The 19,754-nt window shown below is 39.4% G+C and overlaps 1 protein-coding gene across 1 annotated transcript in view; it reads left to right on the top strand.

The window, feature by feature from the left end:
• camk2g2 (calcium/calmodulin-dependent protein kinase (CaM kinase) II gamma 2) overlaps positions 1-19,754 on the top strand; it is a 56,416-nt gene that overhangs the window by 22,765 nt on the left and 13,897 nt on the right. Inside the window, exons 3-14 of the mRNA XM_058651224.1 lie at positions 664-723; positions 4,285-4,339; positions 5,268-5,333; positions 8,078-8,150; positions 11,296-11,398; positions 12,092-12,175; positions 12,257-12,351; positions 15,157-15,279; positions 16,280-16,363; positions 16,632-16,674; positions 17,934-18,027; positions 18,263-18,272. Coding sequence (XP_058507207.1) covers positions 664-723; positions 4,285-4,339; positions 5,268-5,333; positions 8,078-8,150; positions 11,296-11,398; positions 12,092-12,175; positions 12,257-12,351; positions 15,157-15,279; positions 16,280-16,363; positions 16,632-16,674; positions 17,934-18,027; positions 18,263-18,272 — 890 coding nt within the window. The remainder of the gene's footprint in view (positions 1-663; positions 724-4,284; positions 4,340-5,267; positions 5,334-8,077; positions 8,151-11,295; positions 11,399-12,091; positions 12,176-12,256; positions 12,352-15,156; positions 15,280-16,279; positions 16,364-16,631; positions 16,675-17,933; positions 18,028-18,262; positions 18,273-19,754) is intronic.

The raw sequence follows: 19,754 nt of genomic DNA, 5'->3' as shown, positions 1-19,754 counted from the left end.
AAATCCACTGCATATACAAAGTAAACTAAAATAATGGAAAACAAATAAAATGGTTGCAAAATAGACTGCGATGGTGTATTCATTTGAATTAACAGTTTCAGATGATTTGTTTTTAATGGAAATCTATTTCTGTGTGTGTGTGTGTGACTTTTGTAGTCTTTACGTCAATACAATTTAAAAACTGCTTAGACAAAAGAGCCTCTTTTTATTTAGCTGCAAAATGAAATGTTACATTTGCACCTTGTCAATCACAATGGGGGGAAATGTGATTTATTTTTGTATTAGAGGTAGATTTCAATCAATGTGAAATGTATGTTTACAGAAGTACAGGAGAGATGTTTTTTTTCTTAAGATAAGGCACTTTAAAAAAAAAAAAAAAAAAAAAAAAAAGGGAGGTCCTTCCATTTTGTTCACAAGCATATTCTGGGTTTGTGTTTGGTTATACTTCATCCCACGTGGGAAATTCATGTTTTATATTTAGAATTAATACAAATCATTTCTTTGTCATTTGAATAATGTGTTTTAAAGTTAGAAAAAAAAAAAAAGCTTTATTGAAGAAATGATACTGGAAACAAATCCCTGCAGTCTGTGGATAAATAAATAAGTTTCTCCTGGCAAAACCAAAATATCATAATAGTTCCTCTCTCTCTGTTCTGTCCTCAGATCACCAGAAATTGGAGCGGGAGGCGAGAATCTGCCGTCTGCTCAAACATCCAAATATAGGTGAGTCAACTTTGTGAGACAACAGACTTATGGATCAGCAGCAACAACCGTGTTGTGTTCATACCCAAGTCTGGGAGAAGATTTACAGATACAGAAAGTGCACAGTGGACCTTACTTGCAGTAAACTGCTGCATTTGAAAAAAACAAACAAAACAAAAATGACAAAACAATACATTTGTCAACACTGTTTGCATTTCTATTGACTTTAAAGCTTCAGTGTGTGACCTTTGTCACCATCTTAGTCCAGACCTCAGGTGAGCCTGCAGGATCTTCTCTAAGAAAGACCTCTTTCACCTTAACTCCTGTTTAACAATTTGTTTCACCTCACTTCCAATTCACATAATTAGTGATAATTCCTTATATTAAAGTTTTGTCCTTACTAGTGTAGCTGTTTACAGTCACTGTCCTGGCATGTACTTCTGATGATAACACCAGCATTTCACTGAAAACTGAACAACTGCTAAATGAATCTACAACTAATTAGATAATTGTCTAATCTGTTTGATGTATATTTCCTGATTCCAGCTCTCCAGCTCTCTAGTTTGAAATTCATGTTTCATCTCATTGTTCATTCAGACCATAGGCAAATCAGACAGTTACCTGGTCATGACATGCAGTCAGACATTTGCATAAATGCTGAAGCCAAAGAGCTGATGTCACAAGGAGACGGTCAACACTATAACCTCTTTTACACCTGGTGGGTTCTGACATGCTGGGAACAAAACTCCAGAGCCCTAAGTTATCATTTCTGATTGATAAAATAATGTATATTTAGCACTAAAACTGCTATGTTAATGGCTGGAAGAGGAATTTGCATCATAGCGTTGCACCAGATATGGCACACTGGCAGAAATAAAGCATGTGTCTTATGTTCCTGTATAAATGGGAATGGAGCTAAAGCTGTTAAAAACCCACATGCAGAGTCATTTGACCCTGAGTGAATGCTAATTAAACACATTACCACTGGTGAAAAACTCTTTGACCTGTGGGAACTGGGGTATAAGTTTATGTTAAGTGCTCTGTGTGTGTGTGTGTGTGTGTGTGTGGTTAGTTAATGGCTACTACAGTAGATGTTCCCATCAGTACTTCCCTCATGTCAGTGTAGCTGATGTGATGTAAAGCACAGGGTTCCCACAGGTCCTTAAAGTCCTTGAAAGCTTTTAAATTTGAAGCCCTTGAAAGTTGTTGAAAATCGCCCTTAATAGACATGGGTCATTGAATGTGCTTGAATTTTGTGCAAGAAAAAGGACACGTTGATATTCAGATAAACGTCTCCCACCGCCGATCTTTCATGTGCCCTGAATTGCTCGATGTACGTGGACCTGTATGTTCTCTCTCTCAGGGCTACGAGAAAAGAATGACGTCATTATTTTCTTGCCGCTTGTTCTGTACACATGATCTGGGCAGAACTTTGAAGTGGGCGTGGTTAATGCAAAAAGTCATGTTGTCATTCCTTATGAGCACTTCACATGAGTTTCTCATGAAGTATGAAACTAAATTTCTTCTTGTTCTTGCCACCTGGATGAAAACCCCAAAATCTCTGGCTCAAAGAAATGACAATGACTGACTTTGACCAAGATCCTGCAAATCACTAAAAGTGGACACCATGGGTGATGCGGCTCTTACCAGCTGCACTCCCATCTTAAGCTGTGTCAGCACATTCAGTCCTTGAATTTGAGAGAATTGGTCCTGGAAAGTCCATGAAAAGTCCTTGAATTTGATGTCAACCAAGATATGAGAACCCTGAAAGCAGACAAAATACTTAGATAAGTAAAGTGTTTGACTTTGACACTCAAGACCAGGGTTAATGTCCCTTTGCAAGCAGTCAACATTGATCTTTATTTATTAACATGTGGTTAAGTTGTTTGCATATAGGCATTCTGGAAAATGTTGACATTCATTGGGTGTGGACATTCTGTGGAAAACATTCAGGATGAAAGGTGATGTTTAGGACAAGCCTGCAGGAGACAGGACACTCGTCTATTTACCTGCTGGTGAGGCAACCTGGGTGTGACACTTGATGACCGTCTCTCCCTCACTGCCAACATTGCTGCAACAGCTCGATCATGCAGATACATGTTGCACAACATCAGAAGGATATGAGTTCTTCTAACCCAGAAGGCGGCCCAGGTTCTGGTCCAGGCTCTTGTCATCTAACGCTTGGACTACTGCAACTCCCTCCTGGCTGGTCTCCCTGCATGTGCCGTACGACCTCTGCAGCTCATCCAGAATGCAGCAGCTCGACTGGTCTTCAACTTACCACACTCTCTCACACTACACCGCTCCTCCACGCCCTTCACTGGCTTCCTGTAGCTCGCATCCGCTTCAAGACTCTGGTGCTTGCGTTCCATGCTACAAACGGATCCGGTCCAGCCTACATCCAGGACAGGATCAGACCCTACACCCGAGCCTGCCCACTCCGCCCTGCACGGGCAAACCGGCTTGCTGCCCCCTCACTGAGAGGAACTCACAACTGTTCACTGTCTTGGCTCCCAAATGGTGGAACAAGCTCCCCATCGACATGCGGACAGCAGAAAGCCTCCACATCTACTGCCACAGACTAAAAACACATCTCTTTCAACTGTACCTCGACTAAGACGAGTAGTCTACTAGTCTACCTCGACTACTAGTGCTTGTTTGTACCCAAATGTTGAAATGCACTTATTGTAAATCGCTTTGGATAAAAGCGTCTGCTTAATGACATGTAATGTAACGTACCCAGGACACGGGTCAAGACCATGGGGGACAGAGCTTTCGAAGCTGCCGCTCCCCGTCTGTGGAATGCCCTTCCTGACCACCTCAGAGCTCCACAGACGGAGGATGCTTTTAAAAAAGAACTAAAAACCTACCTTTTTAGAAAAGCATACAGCTAATTTATTTCTTTTATTTATTTTATTGTCTTGTTTTTAAAAATGTAGCACTTTGAGGTTTGTTATTCAAATGTAAAGTGCAATACAAATAAAATCTATTGTTATTATTATTATTATTATTATTATTATTATTATTATTATTATTATTAATGATGTAAATTGCATTTACTGTTTTGAATAATAATCTGGATTTTTTTCCCACCTTGCATTTAATTCATGAAGTCAAATTAAATCTCTTGTCTCGTTGGCATCACCCGTATCAATATATATTAAAAAAAACATTTCTTGATTGTGTCGTAGTATTTTGTGTTTAATATTTTTCTTTTCTGAATCATGTTTTATTTATTTTCCTGAGGTTTTTTTGGTGAAATTGTGTGAAATCAGTATTTTCTTCTTCTTCTATGATCAGGTTTTTTGTTGTGACATGTTCAAATTAAACCTAACCACAAAGTAATGTGTTACAGCAGCAACACTGGTGATAGAGCGCAAGTCATTTCAACCTCCACTGCCTTCCACACACTCGCATACACACACACACACACACACACACACACACACACACACACACACACACACACACACACACACACACACACACACACACACACACACACACAGAAACTTCTGCATCATAATTAACATTCAAAGTTGTCATTTTTAACACTCTCTCTGTTTTTGTCTTTCTCCCTAGTACGACTTCATGACAGCATCTCGGAGGAAGGTTTCCATTACCTTGTCTTTGACCTGTGAGTAAATCACACACACACACACACATACGCTGGTTTCCATGACTTCAGAGGACATTACATTGATTTACATTCATTTCCTGGAGAATTACTCTAACCTTAACCATAATCATTACTGGCCTAATCCTAATCCTAACCCTGACCTGCTCCTTAAAATGCAGTCATTTACATTATGTGGACTTGATTTTGTCTCCATAATGTGACTGTAGGTCCCCACAACATAAGGAATACCAGACACAGACACACACACACACACACACACACACACACACACAGTAATTATACTCAAATTTGTGTTACCCTTACTCTTTATATTTGTACATTATAGTATAGTATGGCTAGTATATGAGAAAGTTTGCAGTTTGAAGATCATGCATCATAAGAGGAAAATGCCACAGAAATGAATTAGCAGGATAGATAAAAAGATGAGAGTCTGGATATCAACTCCGTGCAATAAAACATTTAATATGTTTTATATAGTACAAAATATAAACATATTATTTAAATTCTCCATGCTACAATCCATTTATAAAATGCAACACCAAGTGCTTCATGTAAAGAAAAGTTTCTGTGAGTTATCGCTAACGATTTAATGAAAATAGTATCAGTTGTTTTTTTTTTTTTTAGCATTTTATACAATTAATTGTGCGAGTCCATTCAACGGTGTCAGACTGTTAAGGGAAGAGTTTACCACATTATAGCTAAGTAAGAGAGGAGGTCAAACTATCATGTAAGTGAGTTCTGCAGAGGCTTATTATCAGACATGTGGCCACTTCAATAATTGTTTAAGAGCAAAGGAGACACCTGTTGGACCACTCACAAATCCCTTTAACCCATAATATCAGAATGATATTATTTTTAGTGTGATTTATTCTTTTCCTTTTGGATTTAGTAAAAAATAACAATATTTCTCTTTCGTTGCTGTCAGTGTCACTGGAGGAGAGCTGTTTGAAGACATTGTTGCCAGAGAGTATTACAGCGAGGCTGATGCCAGGTACAGTATGTCGTCGTGTTCTTGTGTGTGTGTGTGTGTGTGTTCTACTTATAATCTGATGCAGGCTTTTTGGTAGCGAAGCAGAAAAAGTTATGAAAGTACAACATGTTTTGCTGATTAAATGTGTGTTGATGTACTTTGTGCTTTGGCTACAGAAGAGAAATGCTTCCACCCGTCTCTTCCCTTTGACCATGTGACTGAGCGGTTTTAAGTTTAATCTCATTAATAAATTATGTCAAAGCTGTCCTAAGGCCTGAACCCTCATTTTGAATATGTTTTTGCAGTGTAGCACATTTTCTGATTGTGCAAACTTATCTGTTTCATAGATAGATTGAGATTATTGAGGTTATTTAAAATGTGTTCTGATACGTGGGACTGCTTAGGGACTGACTTTTTTTACTCGGAGCACAGTGGTCCCTAACTGAACTTTATTTATTTATTAACTTATTAACTTAATTTTAGAAAATCTAAGGGCGCACAAATTGACTTGCAATGCAAATATTCACATTCATACACACATACAATGTGCCGTTTTTAAATTCAGTGTCAAAATAAGTGTTTCTTAAAACAGACAACCAACTGGATCCTTTTTAACAAAAAAATATAGAATTGTTTAATAGCCCATTTAACATATTTTGGCAAAACAAGAATAAATAAAAAATGACAGATTACATTAAAATTCAACATTTTAACACTAGGTTGTACATCTTAACTCGGTTCGGTTCCCCAGGCTTAACATAAGCCTTACTTTATTTTAACTGAAACTGTTGATAGTGATAGATTTTCCTTTTAATGCTTAAATGATCTTTGAAACAGATGTAAATGTCTACCGCTCAGAAAGTGTAGAGTTTGTATAACACTCACATTTGTATAACACTCAGGTGAACCTTAGCACACAGCATTTCGGCTGCTTTTTTCAATTACTATGTTAAAACATACAGTTTATACAGAGGCTATAAGAATGTCCAATATAAAGTGTCTTATATCTTTTTTTTTTCAGCACAACCTATAGGCAATCTGATCTTTTTTTTTAAATTTTCACCAACTATATAAACACACCTGAGCCAAAAGTACTCAATGTCTACTCACGTGCGTGTGTGTGTGCGTGTGGAGGACTGAGAGAAGGAGGGAGAGACTCGCCGGTGAGCGAGTGACTGCTTTACTGCAGGTTGTTAATATCTTGGCATGGCTATGGCCTGTGTTAGGGGTAGAAACCATGGTCACCACCATATGATGAAGTAAGGACAAGGGTAAAGTCATCTGATGGTCACTGTTTCAGCTGCAGATAAAATAGCGTGAGTAAAATGCCAGCATAACTATGGCTAGAGGGGATCAGCAGAATTAGATGTGCAGTTCAGTTTTAGTCCTAATTTGGACACAATGCCACGGGCTTTTCTGTTGATTCTGCCTGACAGAGCGATGACACGTCTCCCAAAATCAGCCTCTGCTCACCCTCCTGCTGATGACCCCAGCCTCACCTTTACTGTGTCAGGCTCAATTTAATTTAAAAGAAATAATAGTGATTTTAACTGTGCACCAGACCAGCTAAATTACTGATATGCAAGCTCAGGACAGGCTTATGTAAGATTCCCCCAAACCTGCATCAACACACACACACATACACGCAGCTATTCTTCTGAGGACACTGTACTGACTTTTATTCATTTGGACAACCTCGCCAAAGCTTTATCCCTAACCGTCACCAAACCACAATTTAAATCTGAGCCCTAAACGCAACCAGTTCCTCAGAAATGGAGCAGTTTTTGGTCTCCATGAGAACCAATGTCAGTTTTTATGCCTGAAAAGACCCCAAAAAGGCAGCAAATACTCTCACACACACACACACACACACACTATATAAATAAAAAAAATAACGCGTCAAACTTCAGAATAAAAGAGTTTTAATATAGGAGGATGTTTTTGAGAACACAACAGATCATATTTAGCAGGTTTTCTTCCTTTTAGGGAAGCGGCCTTCTGATACTGAGAATCTATGTCGTTTTAATGCTGCTCAAAAAATGACCGAATTGGACGTCAGAAAATGTTAAAAACTAAAATTAGATCCAGTCCATTAACCATAAATGACATGTTAATGACAGTTTATGGTTAATTTATGGTGAATCTTCATTTTTAGCACAAGAAAAGGGCTGTAAGGAGAGACGGCATCCGCAGCCACATTTGACCAGAATGTGAATGAAGGCTGCACCTTTTTATTTAACCTTTATTTAACCGGGGAAAAAAACCCACATTGAGATTAAAGATGTCCTTTTCAGGTGTGTCCTGGTGAACACAGGCAGCAGCACGGTTACAATCAAAGTACAACAAGGTTACAGAGAAACAGTCAGCAGCACATTTCAATCATAATCATAAAAACCTCGTACATGAGAGAGAGAACATCTACAGACAGATGAGTCTGCCTCCAAGTCATCCAGCATTTTCCTAAAAACATCCAAGCCTTTAAGTTTCAAATCTGTTCTCTTTACTCCTCATCACACGTCTGTCACACTGCAGTATTTATCAGTTAAACTGGACTTATTTTAAAATAAAAGAACACGTATGGATCTTATTATTGACAGCTTTTGTGACCAATATCAGCAGATAATCCAGGCTGCGATGTCCGTATTGGAGAAGGGGAAAGTGGTATCGAGCTCTCCTCCTTTACTCCATTGTCATGTAGATATTATGTGGACGTGACTGATGACTGTGTCCCTCCTCTGTTTCTCATCCGTCTCTGTCTCCTGCAGCCACTGCATCAATCAGATCCTGGAGAGCGTCAGTCACATCCACCAGCATGACATTGTGCACAGAGACCTCAAGGTGAGCGATGGCGATCACACAGTGGCCTACCACGTTTTCTGAAATACTAGGTTGGTTTAAAAAGAAGAAGAAGAAGAGAAAAAAAAAGGTTATTTTTGGCATAGATAAAACATGATGTTGTAAAAGCAGATGAAAGGCATCGGTGGAAAAAGACGACGGGGTCTTAAGACGCACGACGACGCGCTCGCACAGACGTCACACGGTGACGTTCACGGCGACTTAAGAGATGAGCGTCATCCCACCCAACACCTGCCTGCTCCTCCCTCCTTATCTCTACATCTATAGCCCCCCCCTTCTTTCATCTGTCCCCTCTTTTTCCTCTCCCTTCCCTCCCCTCCAGTGCTGGGGAATGACGAAAGCAGACCAGCTGCTATTTATAGCGGGTCTGTAGGTGAGACGAGGGCCGCTGACGATTTCCCCTCGCAGTGAGATTGTTCACCCCGCGTGAAAACAGCACTCTGACCTTTTTTATAATATGGTCAATTTACATTATTTTACCTGTGCTCATGATACCAAGTGCAGATTTTCTAAATATAATAGTTCAAGTTCTTTTAAGGGTGATTTTACGATCAGTTTTTTTTTTGTGAGGTTTATGTTTTAACCCTTTAACACCTAAGCCTCAAAATGTCCGTCTGGACTTTTTTTTTGCTTATTTTAACCATAAAAGAGCCAGAAAATGTCCTGTGACTAAGTGCTTTTGCCCATTTTTTCAGAATAACTTCCAATATCTGGCAGTTTTTTACAATTTACTGCATGTAAAAATAGTGTATTCATAATTTAAAATGAAGAAAAACAAAAAGTTTTATTGAGAAAAAACACTGCAGTTGTACTTGAACACCAGATTTTGCATGTTAAACAGTATAAAACATATTTAAAATAACCTTTTGTTTGAGGTTTTGTCTCAATGTCCTAAAACAGGCCAAAAATTATGTACAGGGTTTTTCCAATTCTCTCCTCTCTGGTGATAAAGACGCTGATTCGCTGTGAAATTACCATAATTAACCACATGTTGATGTGCACATTTTAGCATATTTGCATATCTTTTATTAACTCTTTAAGCTTTATTGACCTGCTAGCGAGACGGTTAAAATGTTTTAAATACAGATAAATATTTTTTAAATATCTGTGCTTTTTTAAACATTCCAGATTTTTAATGGTTCAGTGTTTTATACCAATTAAAAAAATGTAATACCTAAATGTTACAGTCCATATATTAAGTATAGTACGTATACTATGTACTATACGAGTATAAGTATAGAAGCTAATGTTTGCTAAGGTATCCCATGTCGTAATGGTCCGTCTCATTTTAAGTCTGTACCGTCGTAAATATTGAATTGAAGCTTGATTTAAAAAATGATATCACAACTCAAATAGTAATTACAATTTATACACAGTGAGATATTTAGTCTTAATTGTTCAGCCTAAGTACCGAGGTCCTGTGGATAATTAATCAGGTGTGACATTTCACCCTGTTTGAAGAGCTTCATTTGACGAATTAAAATCTAAAAAAAAAAAATTTTTTGTATATATTGAAAAATCTATTGTAAGCCATCCTCTAAAGTTTTTTTTTCCTCTAAAGCCACAAACTCAAAATTTGTGGAATCATATAAGCTGTAAAATACCTGCTCAATACAGTTAATATCATGGACGTCAGATATGTCCAGAGACATCTCAAACAATCAAACATCAGACAAGGAAAATAAGAAAGTATTTTAAAGATTTCCTGTTGGCAACTCTCTGTGTGACATCATCTGTATTGTAGCCATTCACATCCTAATAATGCCAACAAGTGTGCCACACACACACACACACACACACACACACACACACACACTCACACACTCACACGTTTAGTGCTCTTGGCTGGTGGCAAGCTGGGTCGCCATGGTAACTGTAGGGTGAGGTCACCCCGCTGCTGCAGTACCAGCGTAGGGACTCATTATGCCACCTCCCATCTATCTATCTCTATCTGTCTTTCTCTGGTCCTTTTGTTGCCTTTTCTTCCAGCTCTCTGTCCTCATTCCATTCTGCCCTTTCCTTTCTCTCTCTCTCTCTTTTTCTGTCACTCTCTCTGTTCTTGTTTCACCTCTGTCTGAGTGGAAGAGGGGGGAAAAAAGAGAGGGATGCTGATGATGAACCAGATGAGGAGAGAGAGACTGACAGATAAGAGCGCACAGACAGTTAGAACAAGCATCATGCTCTGTCTGCATTTGAGGTCATGTGGACGGCTGTCACTGCAATGAATTTGGCCCTTAAGACACACACACACACACACACACACACACACACACACACACACACACACACACACACACACTCGCACAGAGTAATTGTAATAAACTCTGTTTCACCCTAACCCTTTATATTTGTACATGTAGCACATTTACAAACACATCTGTCTAGTTTCAGGACAATTACAGACTTTTACTAAAACCTTAACCAGAAGTACAACTTACTTGACCCTAACCTTAACCATAACAACTTAATGCCTAACCCTAACCTTAACCTAACCACAATTCAAAGCTAAGCCTTTAACCAGTTCCTGGGGGACCAGGTTTTGGTCTTTATGAGAACTTCTGGTCCTGACAAGTTTAATAAGAATAGGTAACAAATACAAGAAGGCAATGAGGACAAAATGTCCTCAGAGATAGTTTTTTTTTGCACAATTGGTCCAAACAGCTTATTGTTATTTAAGACGTGCACACATACACACACACACACACACACACACACACACACACACACACACACACACACACACACACACACACAGAAAGAGAGTTCAAATGCACTGTTATGCCTTAAAAAAAACAAAACCCTTAAACAAGCAAATCTTAAACAGCTGTGTGACTATAATCAGTGAGTGACCTCATCAGCTTACACTTGACCTCTCATGTTTCCTCAATTTCTTCTCCTCAGTTACATACAAGTGATTATAAAAGATAAAGAAGGGAGGAAGCAGTGAAGGAAAGTGATTCAGAGTTAATATTCTTCTTATGTTTGACCTCTCGTGACTTCTCAACGACTGTGTGAGCAATAACGACACTGTCACACCGCTATGACTTTGCGATGTGGCTTAAAAATGAAATATGAATACGTCTGTCACAACAAACGTCCTGAAGAGCTCATTATGTGTGAGTTGCAGCCAGAGAATCTGCTCCTGGCCAGTAAGATGAAGGGAGCAGCGGTGAAGCTTGCAGACTTCGGTCTCGCCATCGAGGTCCAGGGAGACCAACAGGCCTGGTTTGGTGAGGAATCACTCTCTCCTCACAATGTGCTCAACTTTCACTGAATTGCTCGTGTGTTTCCCTCAGTAGTATTACATTAGTAGCAAGCTAGTTACAACCGTGTCATTTTAAAGACGTGTAAAATGGTAACTACAGTTTCTCTACTTACACTGAGCACAAAGTGTAGTTTGTCATTGTCTTCTTTACCTGCCTAAGTAGGTCAGTACACAGAGTATATTTAAACCATAGAACAAAAATAAGTTTCCCAAGAAGAAATAAATACCACAAATACAATACTATTAATAATAAAACTTCAAAAATACTTTGCATTTTAATCAAAAAAGCTGTCCTCGTTCCACATTGTATACAGTACCTTAAAGGGATACTTGAGTAAAAGTACAAGTATCTTACCAGAAAATGACTTTGGTAGAAGTTGAAGTCACTTTTTATAATACTACTTAAGTAGTATGACAAAGTATATGACTCTTACTGTACTTTTAAGTTTTAAAAGTAATAGTAAAAGTTGCTAGACATATACATACAGTTTGTACTTAAGTAAAGTAACAAAGTACAAATACTTTGTTACTTTACAACACTGCCTACAACTAGGAAATCACTGAAGGAGACAGAACCAGAGAAAGACATGGAGAGTAAACAAATGTTTGTCTGTTGGAAACTCTCTGAGCAATTTAAAAGTGTTTGTATTTGTTACAGGTTTTGCGGGGACTCCAGGATATCTGTCCCCAGAGGTGTTGAGAAAGGACCCGTACGGCAAGCCAGTGGACATATGGGCATGTGGTCAGTGAGACACACTTTTTTTTTTGTGGACATTTGTGTGTATTCAAGTGTATTCATATTGTGTGTGTGTGTGTGTCTCAGGTGTGATCCTGTACATCTTGTTGGTGGGCTACCCTCCCTTCTGGGACGAGGACCAACACAAACTATATCAACAAATCAAGGCCGGTGCATATGACGTGAGTTTCTTAGCTTTCCCTGTGTTTGATCACATGATCTGTACGTGGCCATGAGGGAGAATATGCCGGCATTGTTATTGGAAAGTTAAGAAAGAAAACACTGTTTTTTTGCAACCAACTTTATAACTTTGATACAACAACACAAAAAAAAACATTTGTTAAAGCCTGAATATGTGACCTATAAACACACACCCCAGGATGTCCATGTAAGGAGTTTTTGATGTGGAGAACATCTTGTCATTCGTCACGTCGAATGACAACCGTGGCAAAAAGAAGAAGAAGAAGAGGAAGAAGTGGAAACATAATACAGGACGAGCTAACATAGACACAGCGTAGAGAAAGGCGATGAGTGAAAAGGAGGAGCTCTGCACCGTCAGACACATAAACTCACTGGTGTACACGCCAATTTGAATAGGACACATTTTTATTTGGGCACCTTGTAATTTCTGCATTAACTACAGTAAATATCAGAAATACAGTGAACATTAGAGGAAAATAAAGGCAATTTACAGTGTGCACCCCTACATTTTCAGTCTGGGGACACAAAGTTAGTCTGGAGCCCTGGATCTACAGGTTTAGTGTGCAGAATCTTTGACAGGGAGCTGAGGCTGCAGTCGCCCGACGTCGTCTCTGAACATACACACCCTGTTAGATGATAAACAGCACGAGTATGAATTTCTAGCCTCTTCACGTCACGTGTGAAACTGAAGTGTGGACGTGTTGGCAGGCACGTTCTTATCTGCGAGTACTCCAGCGTTGTTGTGTGGTCGTGTTCTTGACCACTGAGCAGATGCTCATCTGATGTGTGCTACAGAAACTGCTCAGTGTGCTCATCGCTGCGCTGTGTTCACCCGCTCATATCCGGGGTTTGCCGAGGTTCTGTCATGACGAGCAACACCTTTGATATTTTATATCCATATAAAAGCCTGTGTTGACGTCTCAGTCACTGGATCTTACACACTGCACTTCTGCTCATGTTTAACAGCATTTTTGTTTTTGAACCCTTCTTTGGTCTTCTGATTGATGTCAAACTACCATCTTTGGCGTAAAAGGAAGAAAGGGAAAACTCCAAATAAAGGCTGGGCTCACCCTGCCACCGGTGTACTATACACACGCCCCGTGAGGATTTCTTGAGTTATGGGATCTATTATTAATATGGAAATATTGATCAGTGCAGCTTTAATGAGTGTGCTTGTTTTATGGAGCTCATATGTGCCGCTCATATTCCCTAACTGGTTGACAGAGTCTATTAGAAAAGCTCCACCTGAAATGGAATCCACTTTTTTTTCTCCTGTTTTTTAATAACTTCCACATGAATCATAAACCTCGGCTTGAGACGACGCATCATTTTCAGCAAATAATCCAGAATGAAATGATAACTTAAAATTGCTATTTCTTGTTCTTGCACAGTTTAATCTTCAACGCTGTAGACAATAAAAGTGAAACACTATTTATCAGATGTTGTCATCGTCCTCTGGGAGATAGGAATTTAATACCCATACTAATTTCCATAATTGGAAGCAACCGCATCTAATGAATGTGCATAATATGAACAGTGATATGAAGCGACTGTGACAAGCTCTTGTAATAATGTGCATTTCTTCCATATCATCTTTGTGGGACTGATACCTTGAGTATCTCCTCGTGTTTTTTGTCACTAAATCGACAGCTGACACGCGTTTGAAGTTTACATGAGTCGACCAGAGGTGCTTTGACTTTTAGTGGTTAAGTGTTTGTTGCTTGAATGAAGGTGAGAGACTGACTGTGACTAATACTGAGCTCCACATTTCACTCACTCACCCTCCAGCTTTTGAATGAATGATTCAATATTTTCCTGCCATATACAGTATGTATATTATACATATTGAATTTGCCCCATTCTGCATAATTCTGCTTCTGTGTTCTAAAGCTAAAGCTAAATAAAGATAACACTAAGGTTAGAGCTGTCCTGGTTTCTGAGATCAATATAAAAGGCTCATTCTGGGGAAATGAAAAACAACAACTCCTACTATCAGGTGATTGTGATTGTGACTGGTGAAGTCTTCACACCAGGTACAGTAGTCTATGATGTAGGCTTTTAGACAATATTATTACATCGTTTTATATTTCAATTTATAAGAAATAAAAACTGTGCTCATAGTGCTCGTATGAATAAGATGACTCGAATAACACGGCCTGACACACCAGCAGGATCAAATGCTGTTTACAAACTATTTTCACTTACTAGTCCAACAGTAACAGGACCAGTATCTCTCAATATTCTCCCTCCTCCAGCCTCTTATTCTCTTGGACCCTCTTCAGTTGTTGTGTTTTGTGCTGCCTCAGTGCAGGTGTTGCAGACGTGCTCAGGCTTCGACAGAGGTGACATTCACCCTGTTGTGAGTTGATGGCGCATTAAAATAATCTTGGAGACATTAATCCATTGTGTCACTTTAAGAATAATTTATATTTTCTCCTATTTCTATTTCTGTCAATAGGTTGTTTTTTTTTTACACTGGACCTTTAATATTATCAAAATGATTATATTATAATCAATCGTACTAAATTAAATAATTATAAATTAGAAAAGTGTCTGTGTAGTGTAGAGATGGTGTTAGTGTGGATGTTTTTATAATAAATAAAGAAAGGTGATTTGATTTTTAAAAGACCATTTTGTTTCACGTTTGCAAAACTGTTAATGAACAAAATTAAATATATAAGTTTATAAAAATGTAGATTCAGTGTTAAAATAAAACTCCTCTCTGTAGCTCACACACGCGTGTGTTAAAATGTCTGTCCTTCTTCACATTCCTCCCTCTCTTTCAGTTTCCCTCTCCCGAGTGGGACACGGTGACGCCCGAGGCCAAGAATCTGATCAATCAGATGTTAACCATTAATCCTGCCAAGAGGATCACTGCCGACCAGGCCATCAAGCACCCCTGGGTCTGCGTAAGTCTCACTCGTCATTGTCAAGTTTTACAGCATCTGAAATACTGTTTCAATTCTTTTACAACAGATTCAAACCAACAATGTCCATTTTTATGCACTCGTGTATATATATATATATATGGTTTTAAAATGAATCTCCAGCAAAACAGAAATACCTGCATTATACTATACACAAGACTACAATTTGAGTCTTTGTAATAAAACACATTCATTTATTAGGTCATATAATGTAGTGGACATACCATATTTTACATTTTAACATATTTGCCAAACAAGCTGGCACGTTTTTAGTTATAATTTTATGGTCATTCCTTAATTTGCACAATTTTTCAAACATTTCATGAAATTATATAATCAGGTTTACACACAGATGCATGGACATCTCCTAGATAAGTAACAATCCAACAGGTTTATTTTATATCCTTGAGTTTTTTTTTTTAGTTAAAACCTCAATCCACCATCTTACCTCCAAATTTCAGTTGTATAATGACAATAAAGATGTTTCCCTTCCTTCAATCTCTCAGTTTGGCATGTTGGAGTATTGAGAGGGATTTTTTCTTAACTGAAATACCTGTTGGAGCGATAATTAATTTTTCCTACAACTTTTTTTCTTTCCATCAAAGAACCTAATGTGACAAAAAGGATAACGAATGGCATTTGTTTTACTATTCTCTGTTAATTATTCAATCACATGCATATTTAATACATGTTCACAATGTGTTCATATCATGACATACATGCACACGACTGACTCAGACTGCTAGCCTTTGATGGATACCTGGACTTTTGTATCGATCGGACTGACGCTGGAATCAATACTCGATACATTGATCATTTGGTGAAGCACAGCTATACACTGAGGGCAGGTGACCTAATTTAGAAATGTATTATTAGGACTACTGCTTGTTTAGAATCACTTATACAGGATTAAAAGCAGTGGTTACCGTGGTTGCAACGCTGTAGTTTGGTTCATCTGTAACGTTGTTTCCTCTGCACACAGCAACGCTCCACTGTGGCCTCCATTATACACCGTCAAGAGACTGTGGAATGTCTCCGCAAGTTTAACGCCAGGAGGAAACTCAAGGTGAGTGGACACACACACACACACAACTTGTTTTTACATCTTAGTGAGGACACCTCAGAGATATAATGCATTCTCTAACCCCTCACAACCACAATTCAAATATTAGCCTTAAACTTAACCAGTTCCTCAGAAATGACGTTCTGCCTCATTAGGTGCAGGTTTTGGTCCCTATGAGAACTACTGGTCCTGACAGGGTCCTAAAGAAATAAGAAATACACTCATTCAAAATCCTTGTAATGTTTATAATATCACTTCTGTGTCTTTCCAGGGAGCCATCCTCACCACAATGCTGGTGTCCAGGAACTTTTCAGGTGAGCTTCAGCTTAAATCATGTACCAGTTCTTGTACTTCCAGGAAGTTATTAGGACCACATTGATAAAAAAAAAAAAAAAATTCACAAACCTCGAGAAAGAAGTCTTAATTTACATAGATTAACGAGAATAACGTCGTAATATTCTAACCTGTCGTTTTAGAAGAGGAGAGCAAGAAATCGCATCTTTTCTGCAGAAAGAACCAGGCGGACTTGGAGGAAATCGCTGCTTTTGTGGAGAGGGAAATAGCTGGAACTGGTCGACTGCAGGGTGATCGGTGGATGCATCAGCGGGCCATTCAGAGGGGTTTTGTGGCTTCTCTGGTTTATTATATGAATCCATACGCCATAAGGCGTTGGGGTCTCTCCAGGTGTACTCGCCGGACCTCGACTCCTTCTGGACCCAAAATCTTAATTATCAGTCGCATTGTTACTTGAGAAATACAATACGCTGGTGCATCCACCCATCCACCCTGCAGTGGACCAGTTCCAGCTATTCTCCAAGTCTGCCTGATACTTATGACAGTGTGATGCTGATGTGCCAAAAGATTAAGTATCTCCTTGTTGTTAACCTATTCTAAAGTACACTTCCACGAAATGCTATTCTCTTAAATTTACGACTTTATTCTCTAGACTGTGAATAATTTTTTTCTCAATGTGGCCCTAGTGTTTGACTGAAGTTTAACAAATATAATTAAATGTCCTTTTTCATTTGTGATTTCTCTGAGAAGCCAAATTAATCTCTGCTACGTTTTGTTCTTCTTTGAAGTCCGAGTACACAATAGTATCTTTGCTCTAGTTTTGATTCCACACTTGAGAGCTTTGGCTTGGATCTCCTCGCTGTAAGCAGAAACACGGCGCTCTTGTTTTGACCGAACACTCACTTTGTGGGCTGGACGTTGCTCTGGCCGGCTAATGCATTGATGCTGTTGGTCCTGTGTTTATATGCTTTGTATGTAAGTAAAGCAGCATTCGTGGATGAGTGCTTTCTCCAGTCAAGACCAATATACACTGAAGAAAGTGGACAGCCATTGAGACAACCTCTCAATGGCTTTACATATCACTGTAGCCAGTGCATATCAAGTCATCTCCATGGGAATGAGATTAAGAGTAGTATTATGGTGCTGAGAAGTCTGCCGTCTGTTGCTTCACTTATTGGGTGACACTGGCTCTGCACGGCCTCTAAAGTTAACTTCAAGAAACATAAAGTATTCAGGTTTCAGTCAGTGGTGCCACATTGAATCGCTCTCTGTCCAATAGTGGGACGGCAGCATACCAGCCCTGCTGCTACCACCAGCACAGCCGCAATGGCACAGGAAGGTACGTCTGTAAGAATCGGGTTGGAGTCGGACATGTAGCCTCAGCTGCTTGAACCCCTCCACCTGTTGCCTGCTGCCTGCACACTGATGACGGCTCGTCGCATAAACACACAAACATGCAAATGGAGAGCGCGAGTGAAGCACGAGTGAAGCACAGGTCCTGACGCTTCAGTGTCACCTGATGTTCAAGCCAACCTTTTTCCCCCAGGAGCCGTTTAAAGTGACACTCACCTGACCTCCGTTATACAAACACAGCTGCCACCGAGCAAGGCAAATAAAAGTGTTTTTTATTATTATTATTATTATTATTATTATTATTATTAACACAACTGGCTGCATAGCTTTTCCCCTGCAGCCTAAACATAGTCACATTTTTATAACACAAACACAAACGTACACTCCCTCCATTCCCAGGTTTTTTTTACCCACTCTGAGCCGGTTTGTGTCAGAGCATGTGAGCGGAGCAGACTGATGAGACCACTCTGCCGATTACGGTCCCGTCCACGCTGCGTCTGTTCCCCGCTCCGCTCCGCTCCGCTCACATGCCCTGGATCGCATCGACGGCTCCCGGCTGATGCCCAGTTGATGCCTGCCTGTGTTCGCTGCAACCTCCCCTCTGCATGGCTCTGGCGCTAAAAGCCAGCCAAGCATGTGAATGAGCGTACGGTACTTTACAAGGATGCCGACCTGCATGGGAAGCCGGACATACAGAGTGCACAGTGTCCTTTTGTTACTTTGTTTTCTTTGTGTCCTTCCTCCCTCCTGCCTGCTCTTGTTATTTTTGTGTGAACAGACAAAGTAGCCGTGCACGTCAGATCGTCTGAACGCGGTTACTATTAGGTCTCATGTCAGTCACATGACCGTGTGAGCCGTTTGCCTACGGGCCACTCGGACGCTTCGATCAACGACAAGTCGTCGATAATCCAGAACTCTCTTCACTTGGTGGACTGAGTAGGATTGAGTATTGTTTAATGCAGAGTTGCAAAGATGACGGATGACATCCTGCTCAGTTTACCTTACTGTTGCATGCCGGACATGTTGATAAGCCAACGTTTGCTGCATGATTATCATGAACTAAGAGTTATTAACGTGCAAATACTAAACATCTTTATGTTTTCTTGCCTTTTTTTATCTGCCTCCCTCCTACATTACCAATGGAAGGTAAATGGAATCATTGAGACTGATTAACACAATTCTGTCTAAAATATACAATCAGAGATTATTGTTTTTACTCTGCGGTTAGTAGACAACTAATCCACAACTAATCCATGATGACAAAGAGAACATGTCTCCACTGACATTTTTGCTCTTTTATTAACAATCAAAATCTGACATTGTTCATTTTTGCTTTATATATTAAGTATTCAGACCAATTCAGAACTGTGTAGCTCTGTAAATATCATCTACCACAACTGCACAACAGACGATGGTGGCTCAGTGGTACAGTGAGTCGTCTTTCATTTGGAATGTTGTGGGTTAGATTCCTCGCTCTGTGAGTCTACATGCCTTAGACCAGACAGACAGACAGACTTTATTAGACACGTCACAGCTGGCATTTACCAGTGTTAACATTTAAGTATTTCTGTAAAAAGCCTGAATTTCACTTTGTCATTTTTGGTAAATTTACATAAAACGTAGTTCTTGAGGCTTCACTGGCAGAAATGTTAGTTTTAATGTTACCGTTACATTTAAAAAGAAACCTGTAACACGAGTGTTAAAGGTGAAGCGGTCTGAAGACTTTCTAAAAGGACTGTGTTTTTTT

The sequence above is a fragment of the Solea solea genome, chromosome 15 (genome assembly GCF_958295425.1).
Source record: "Solea solea chromosome 15, fSolSol10.1, whole genome shotgun sequence".
In the NCBI taxonomy this organism is placed as follows: domain Eukaryota; kingdom Metazoa; phylum Chordata; class Actinopteri; order Pleuronectiformes; family Soleidae; genus Solea; species Solea solea.
Note: the sequence above shows the minus strand (reverse complement) of the source record. Positions and strands in the feature narration are given on the sequence as shown.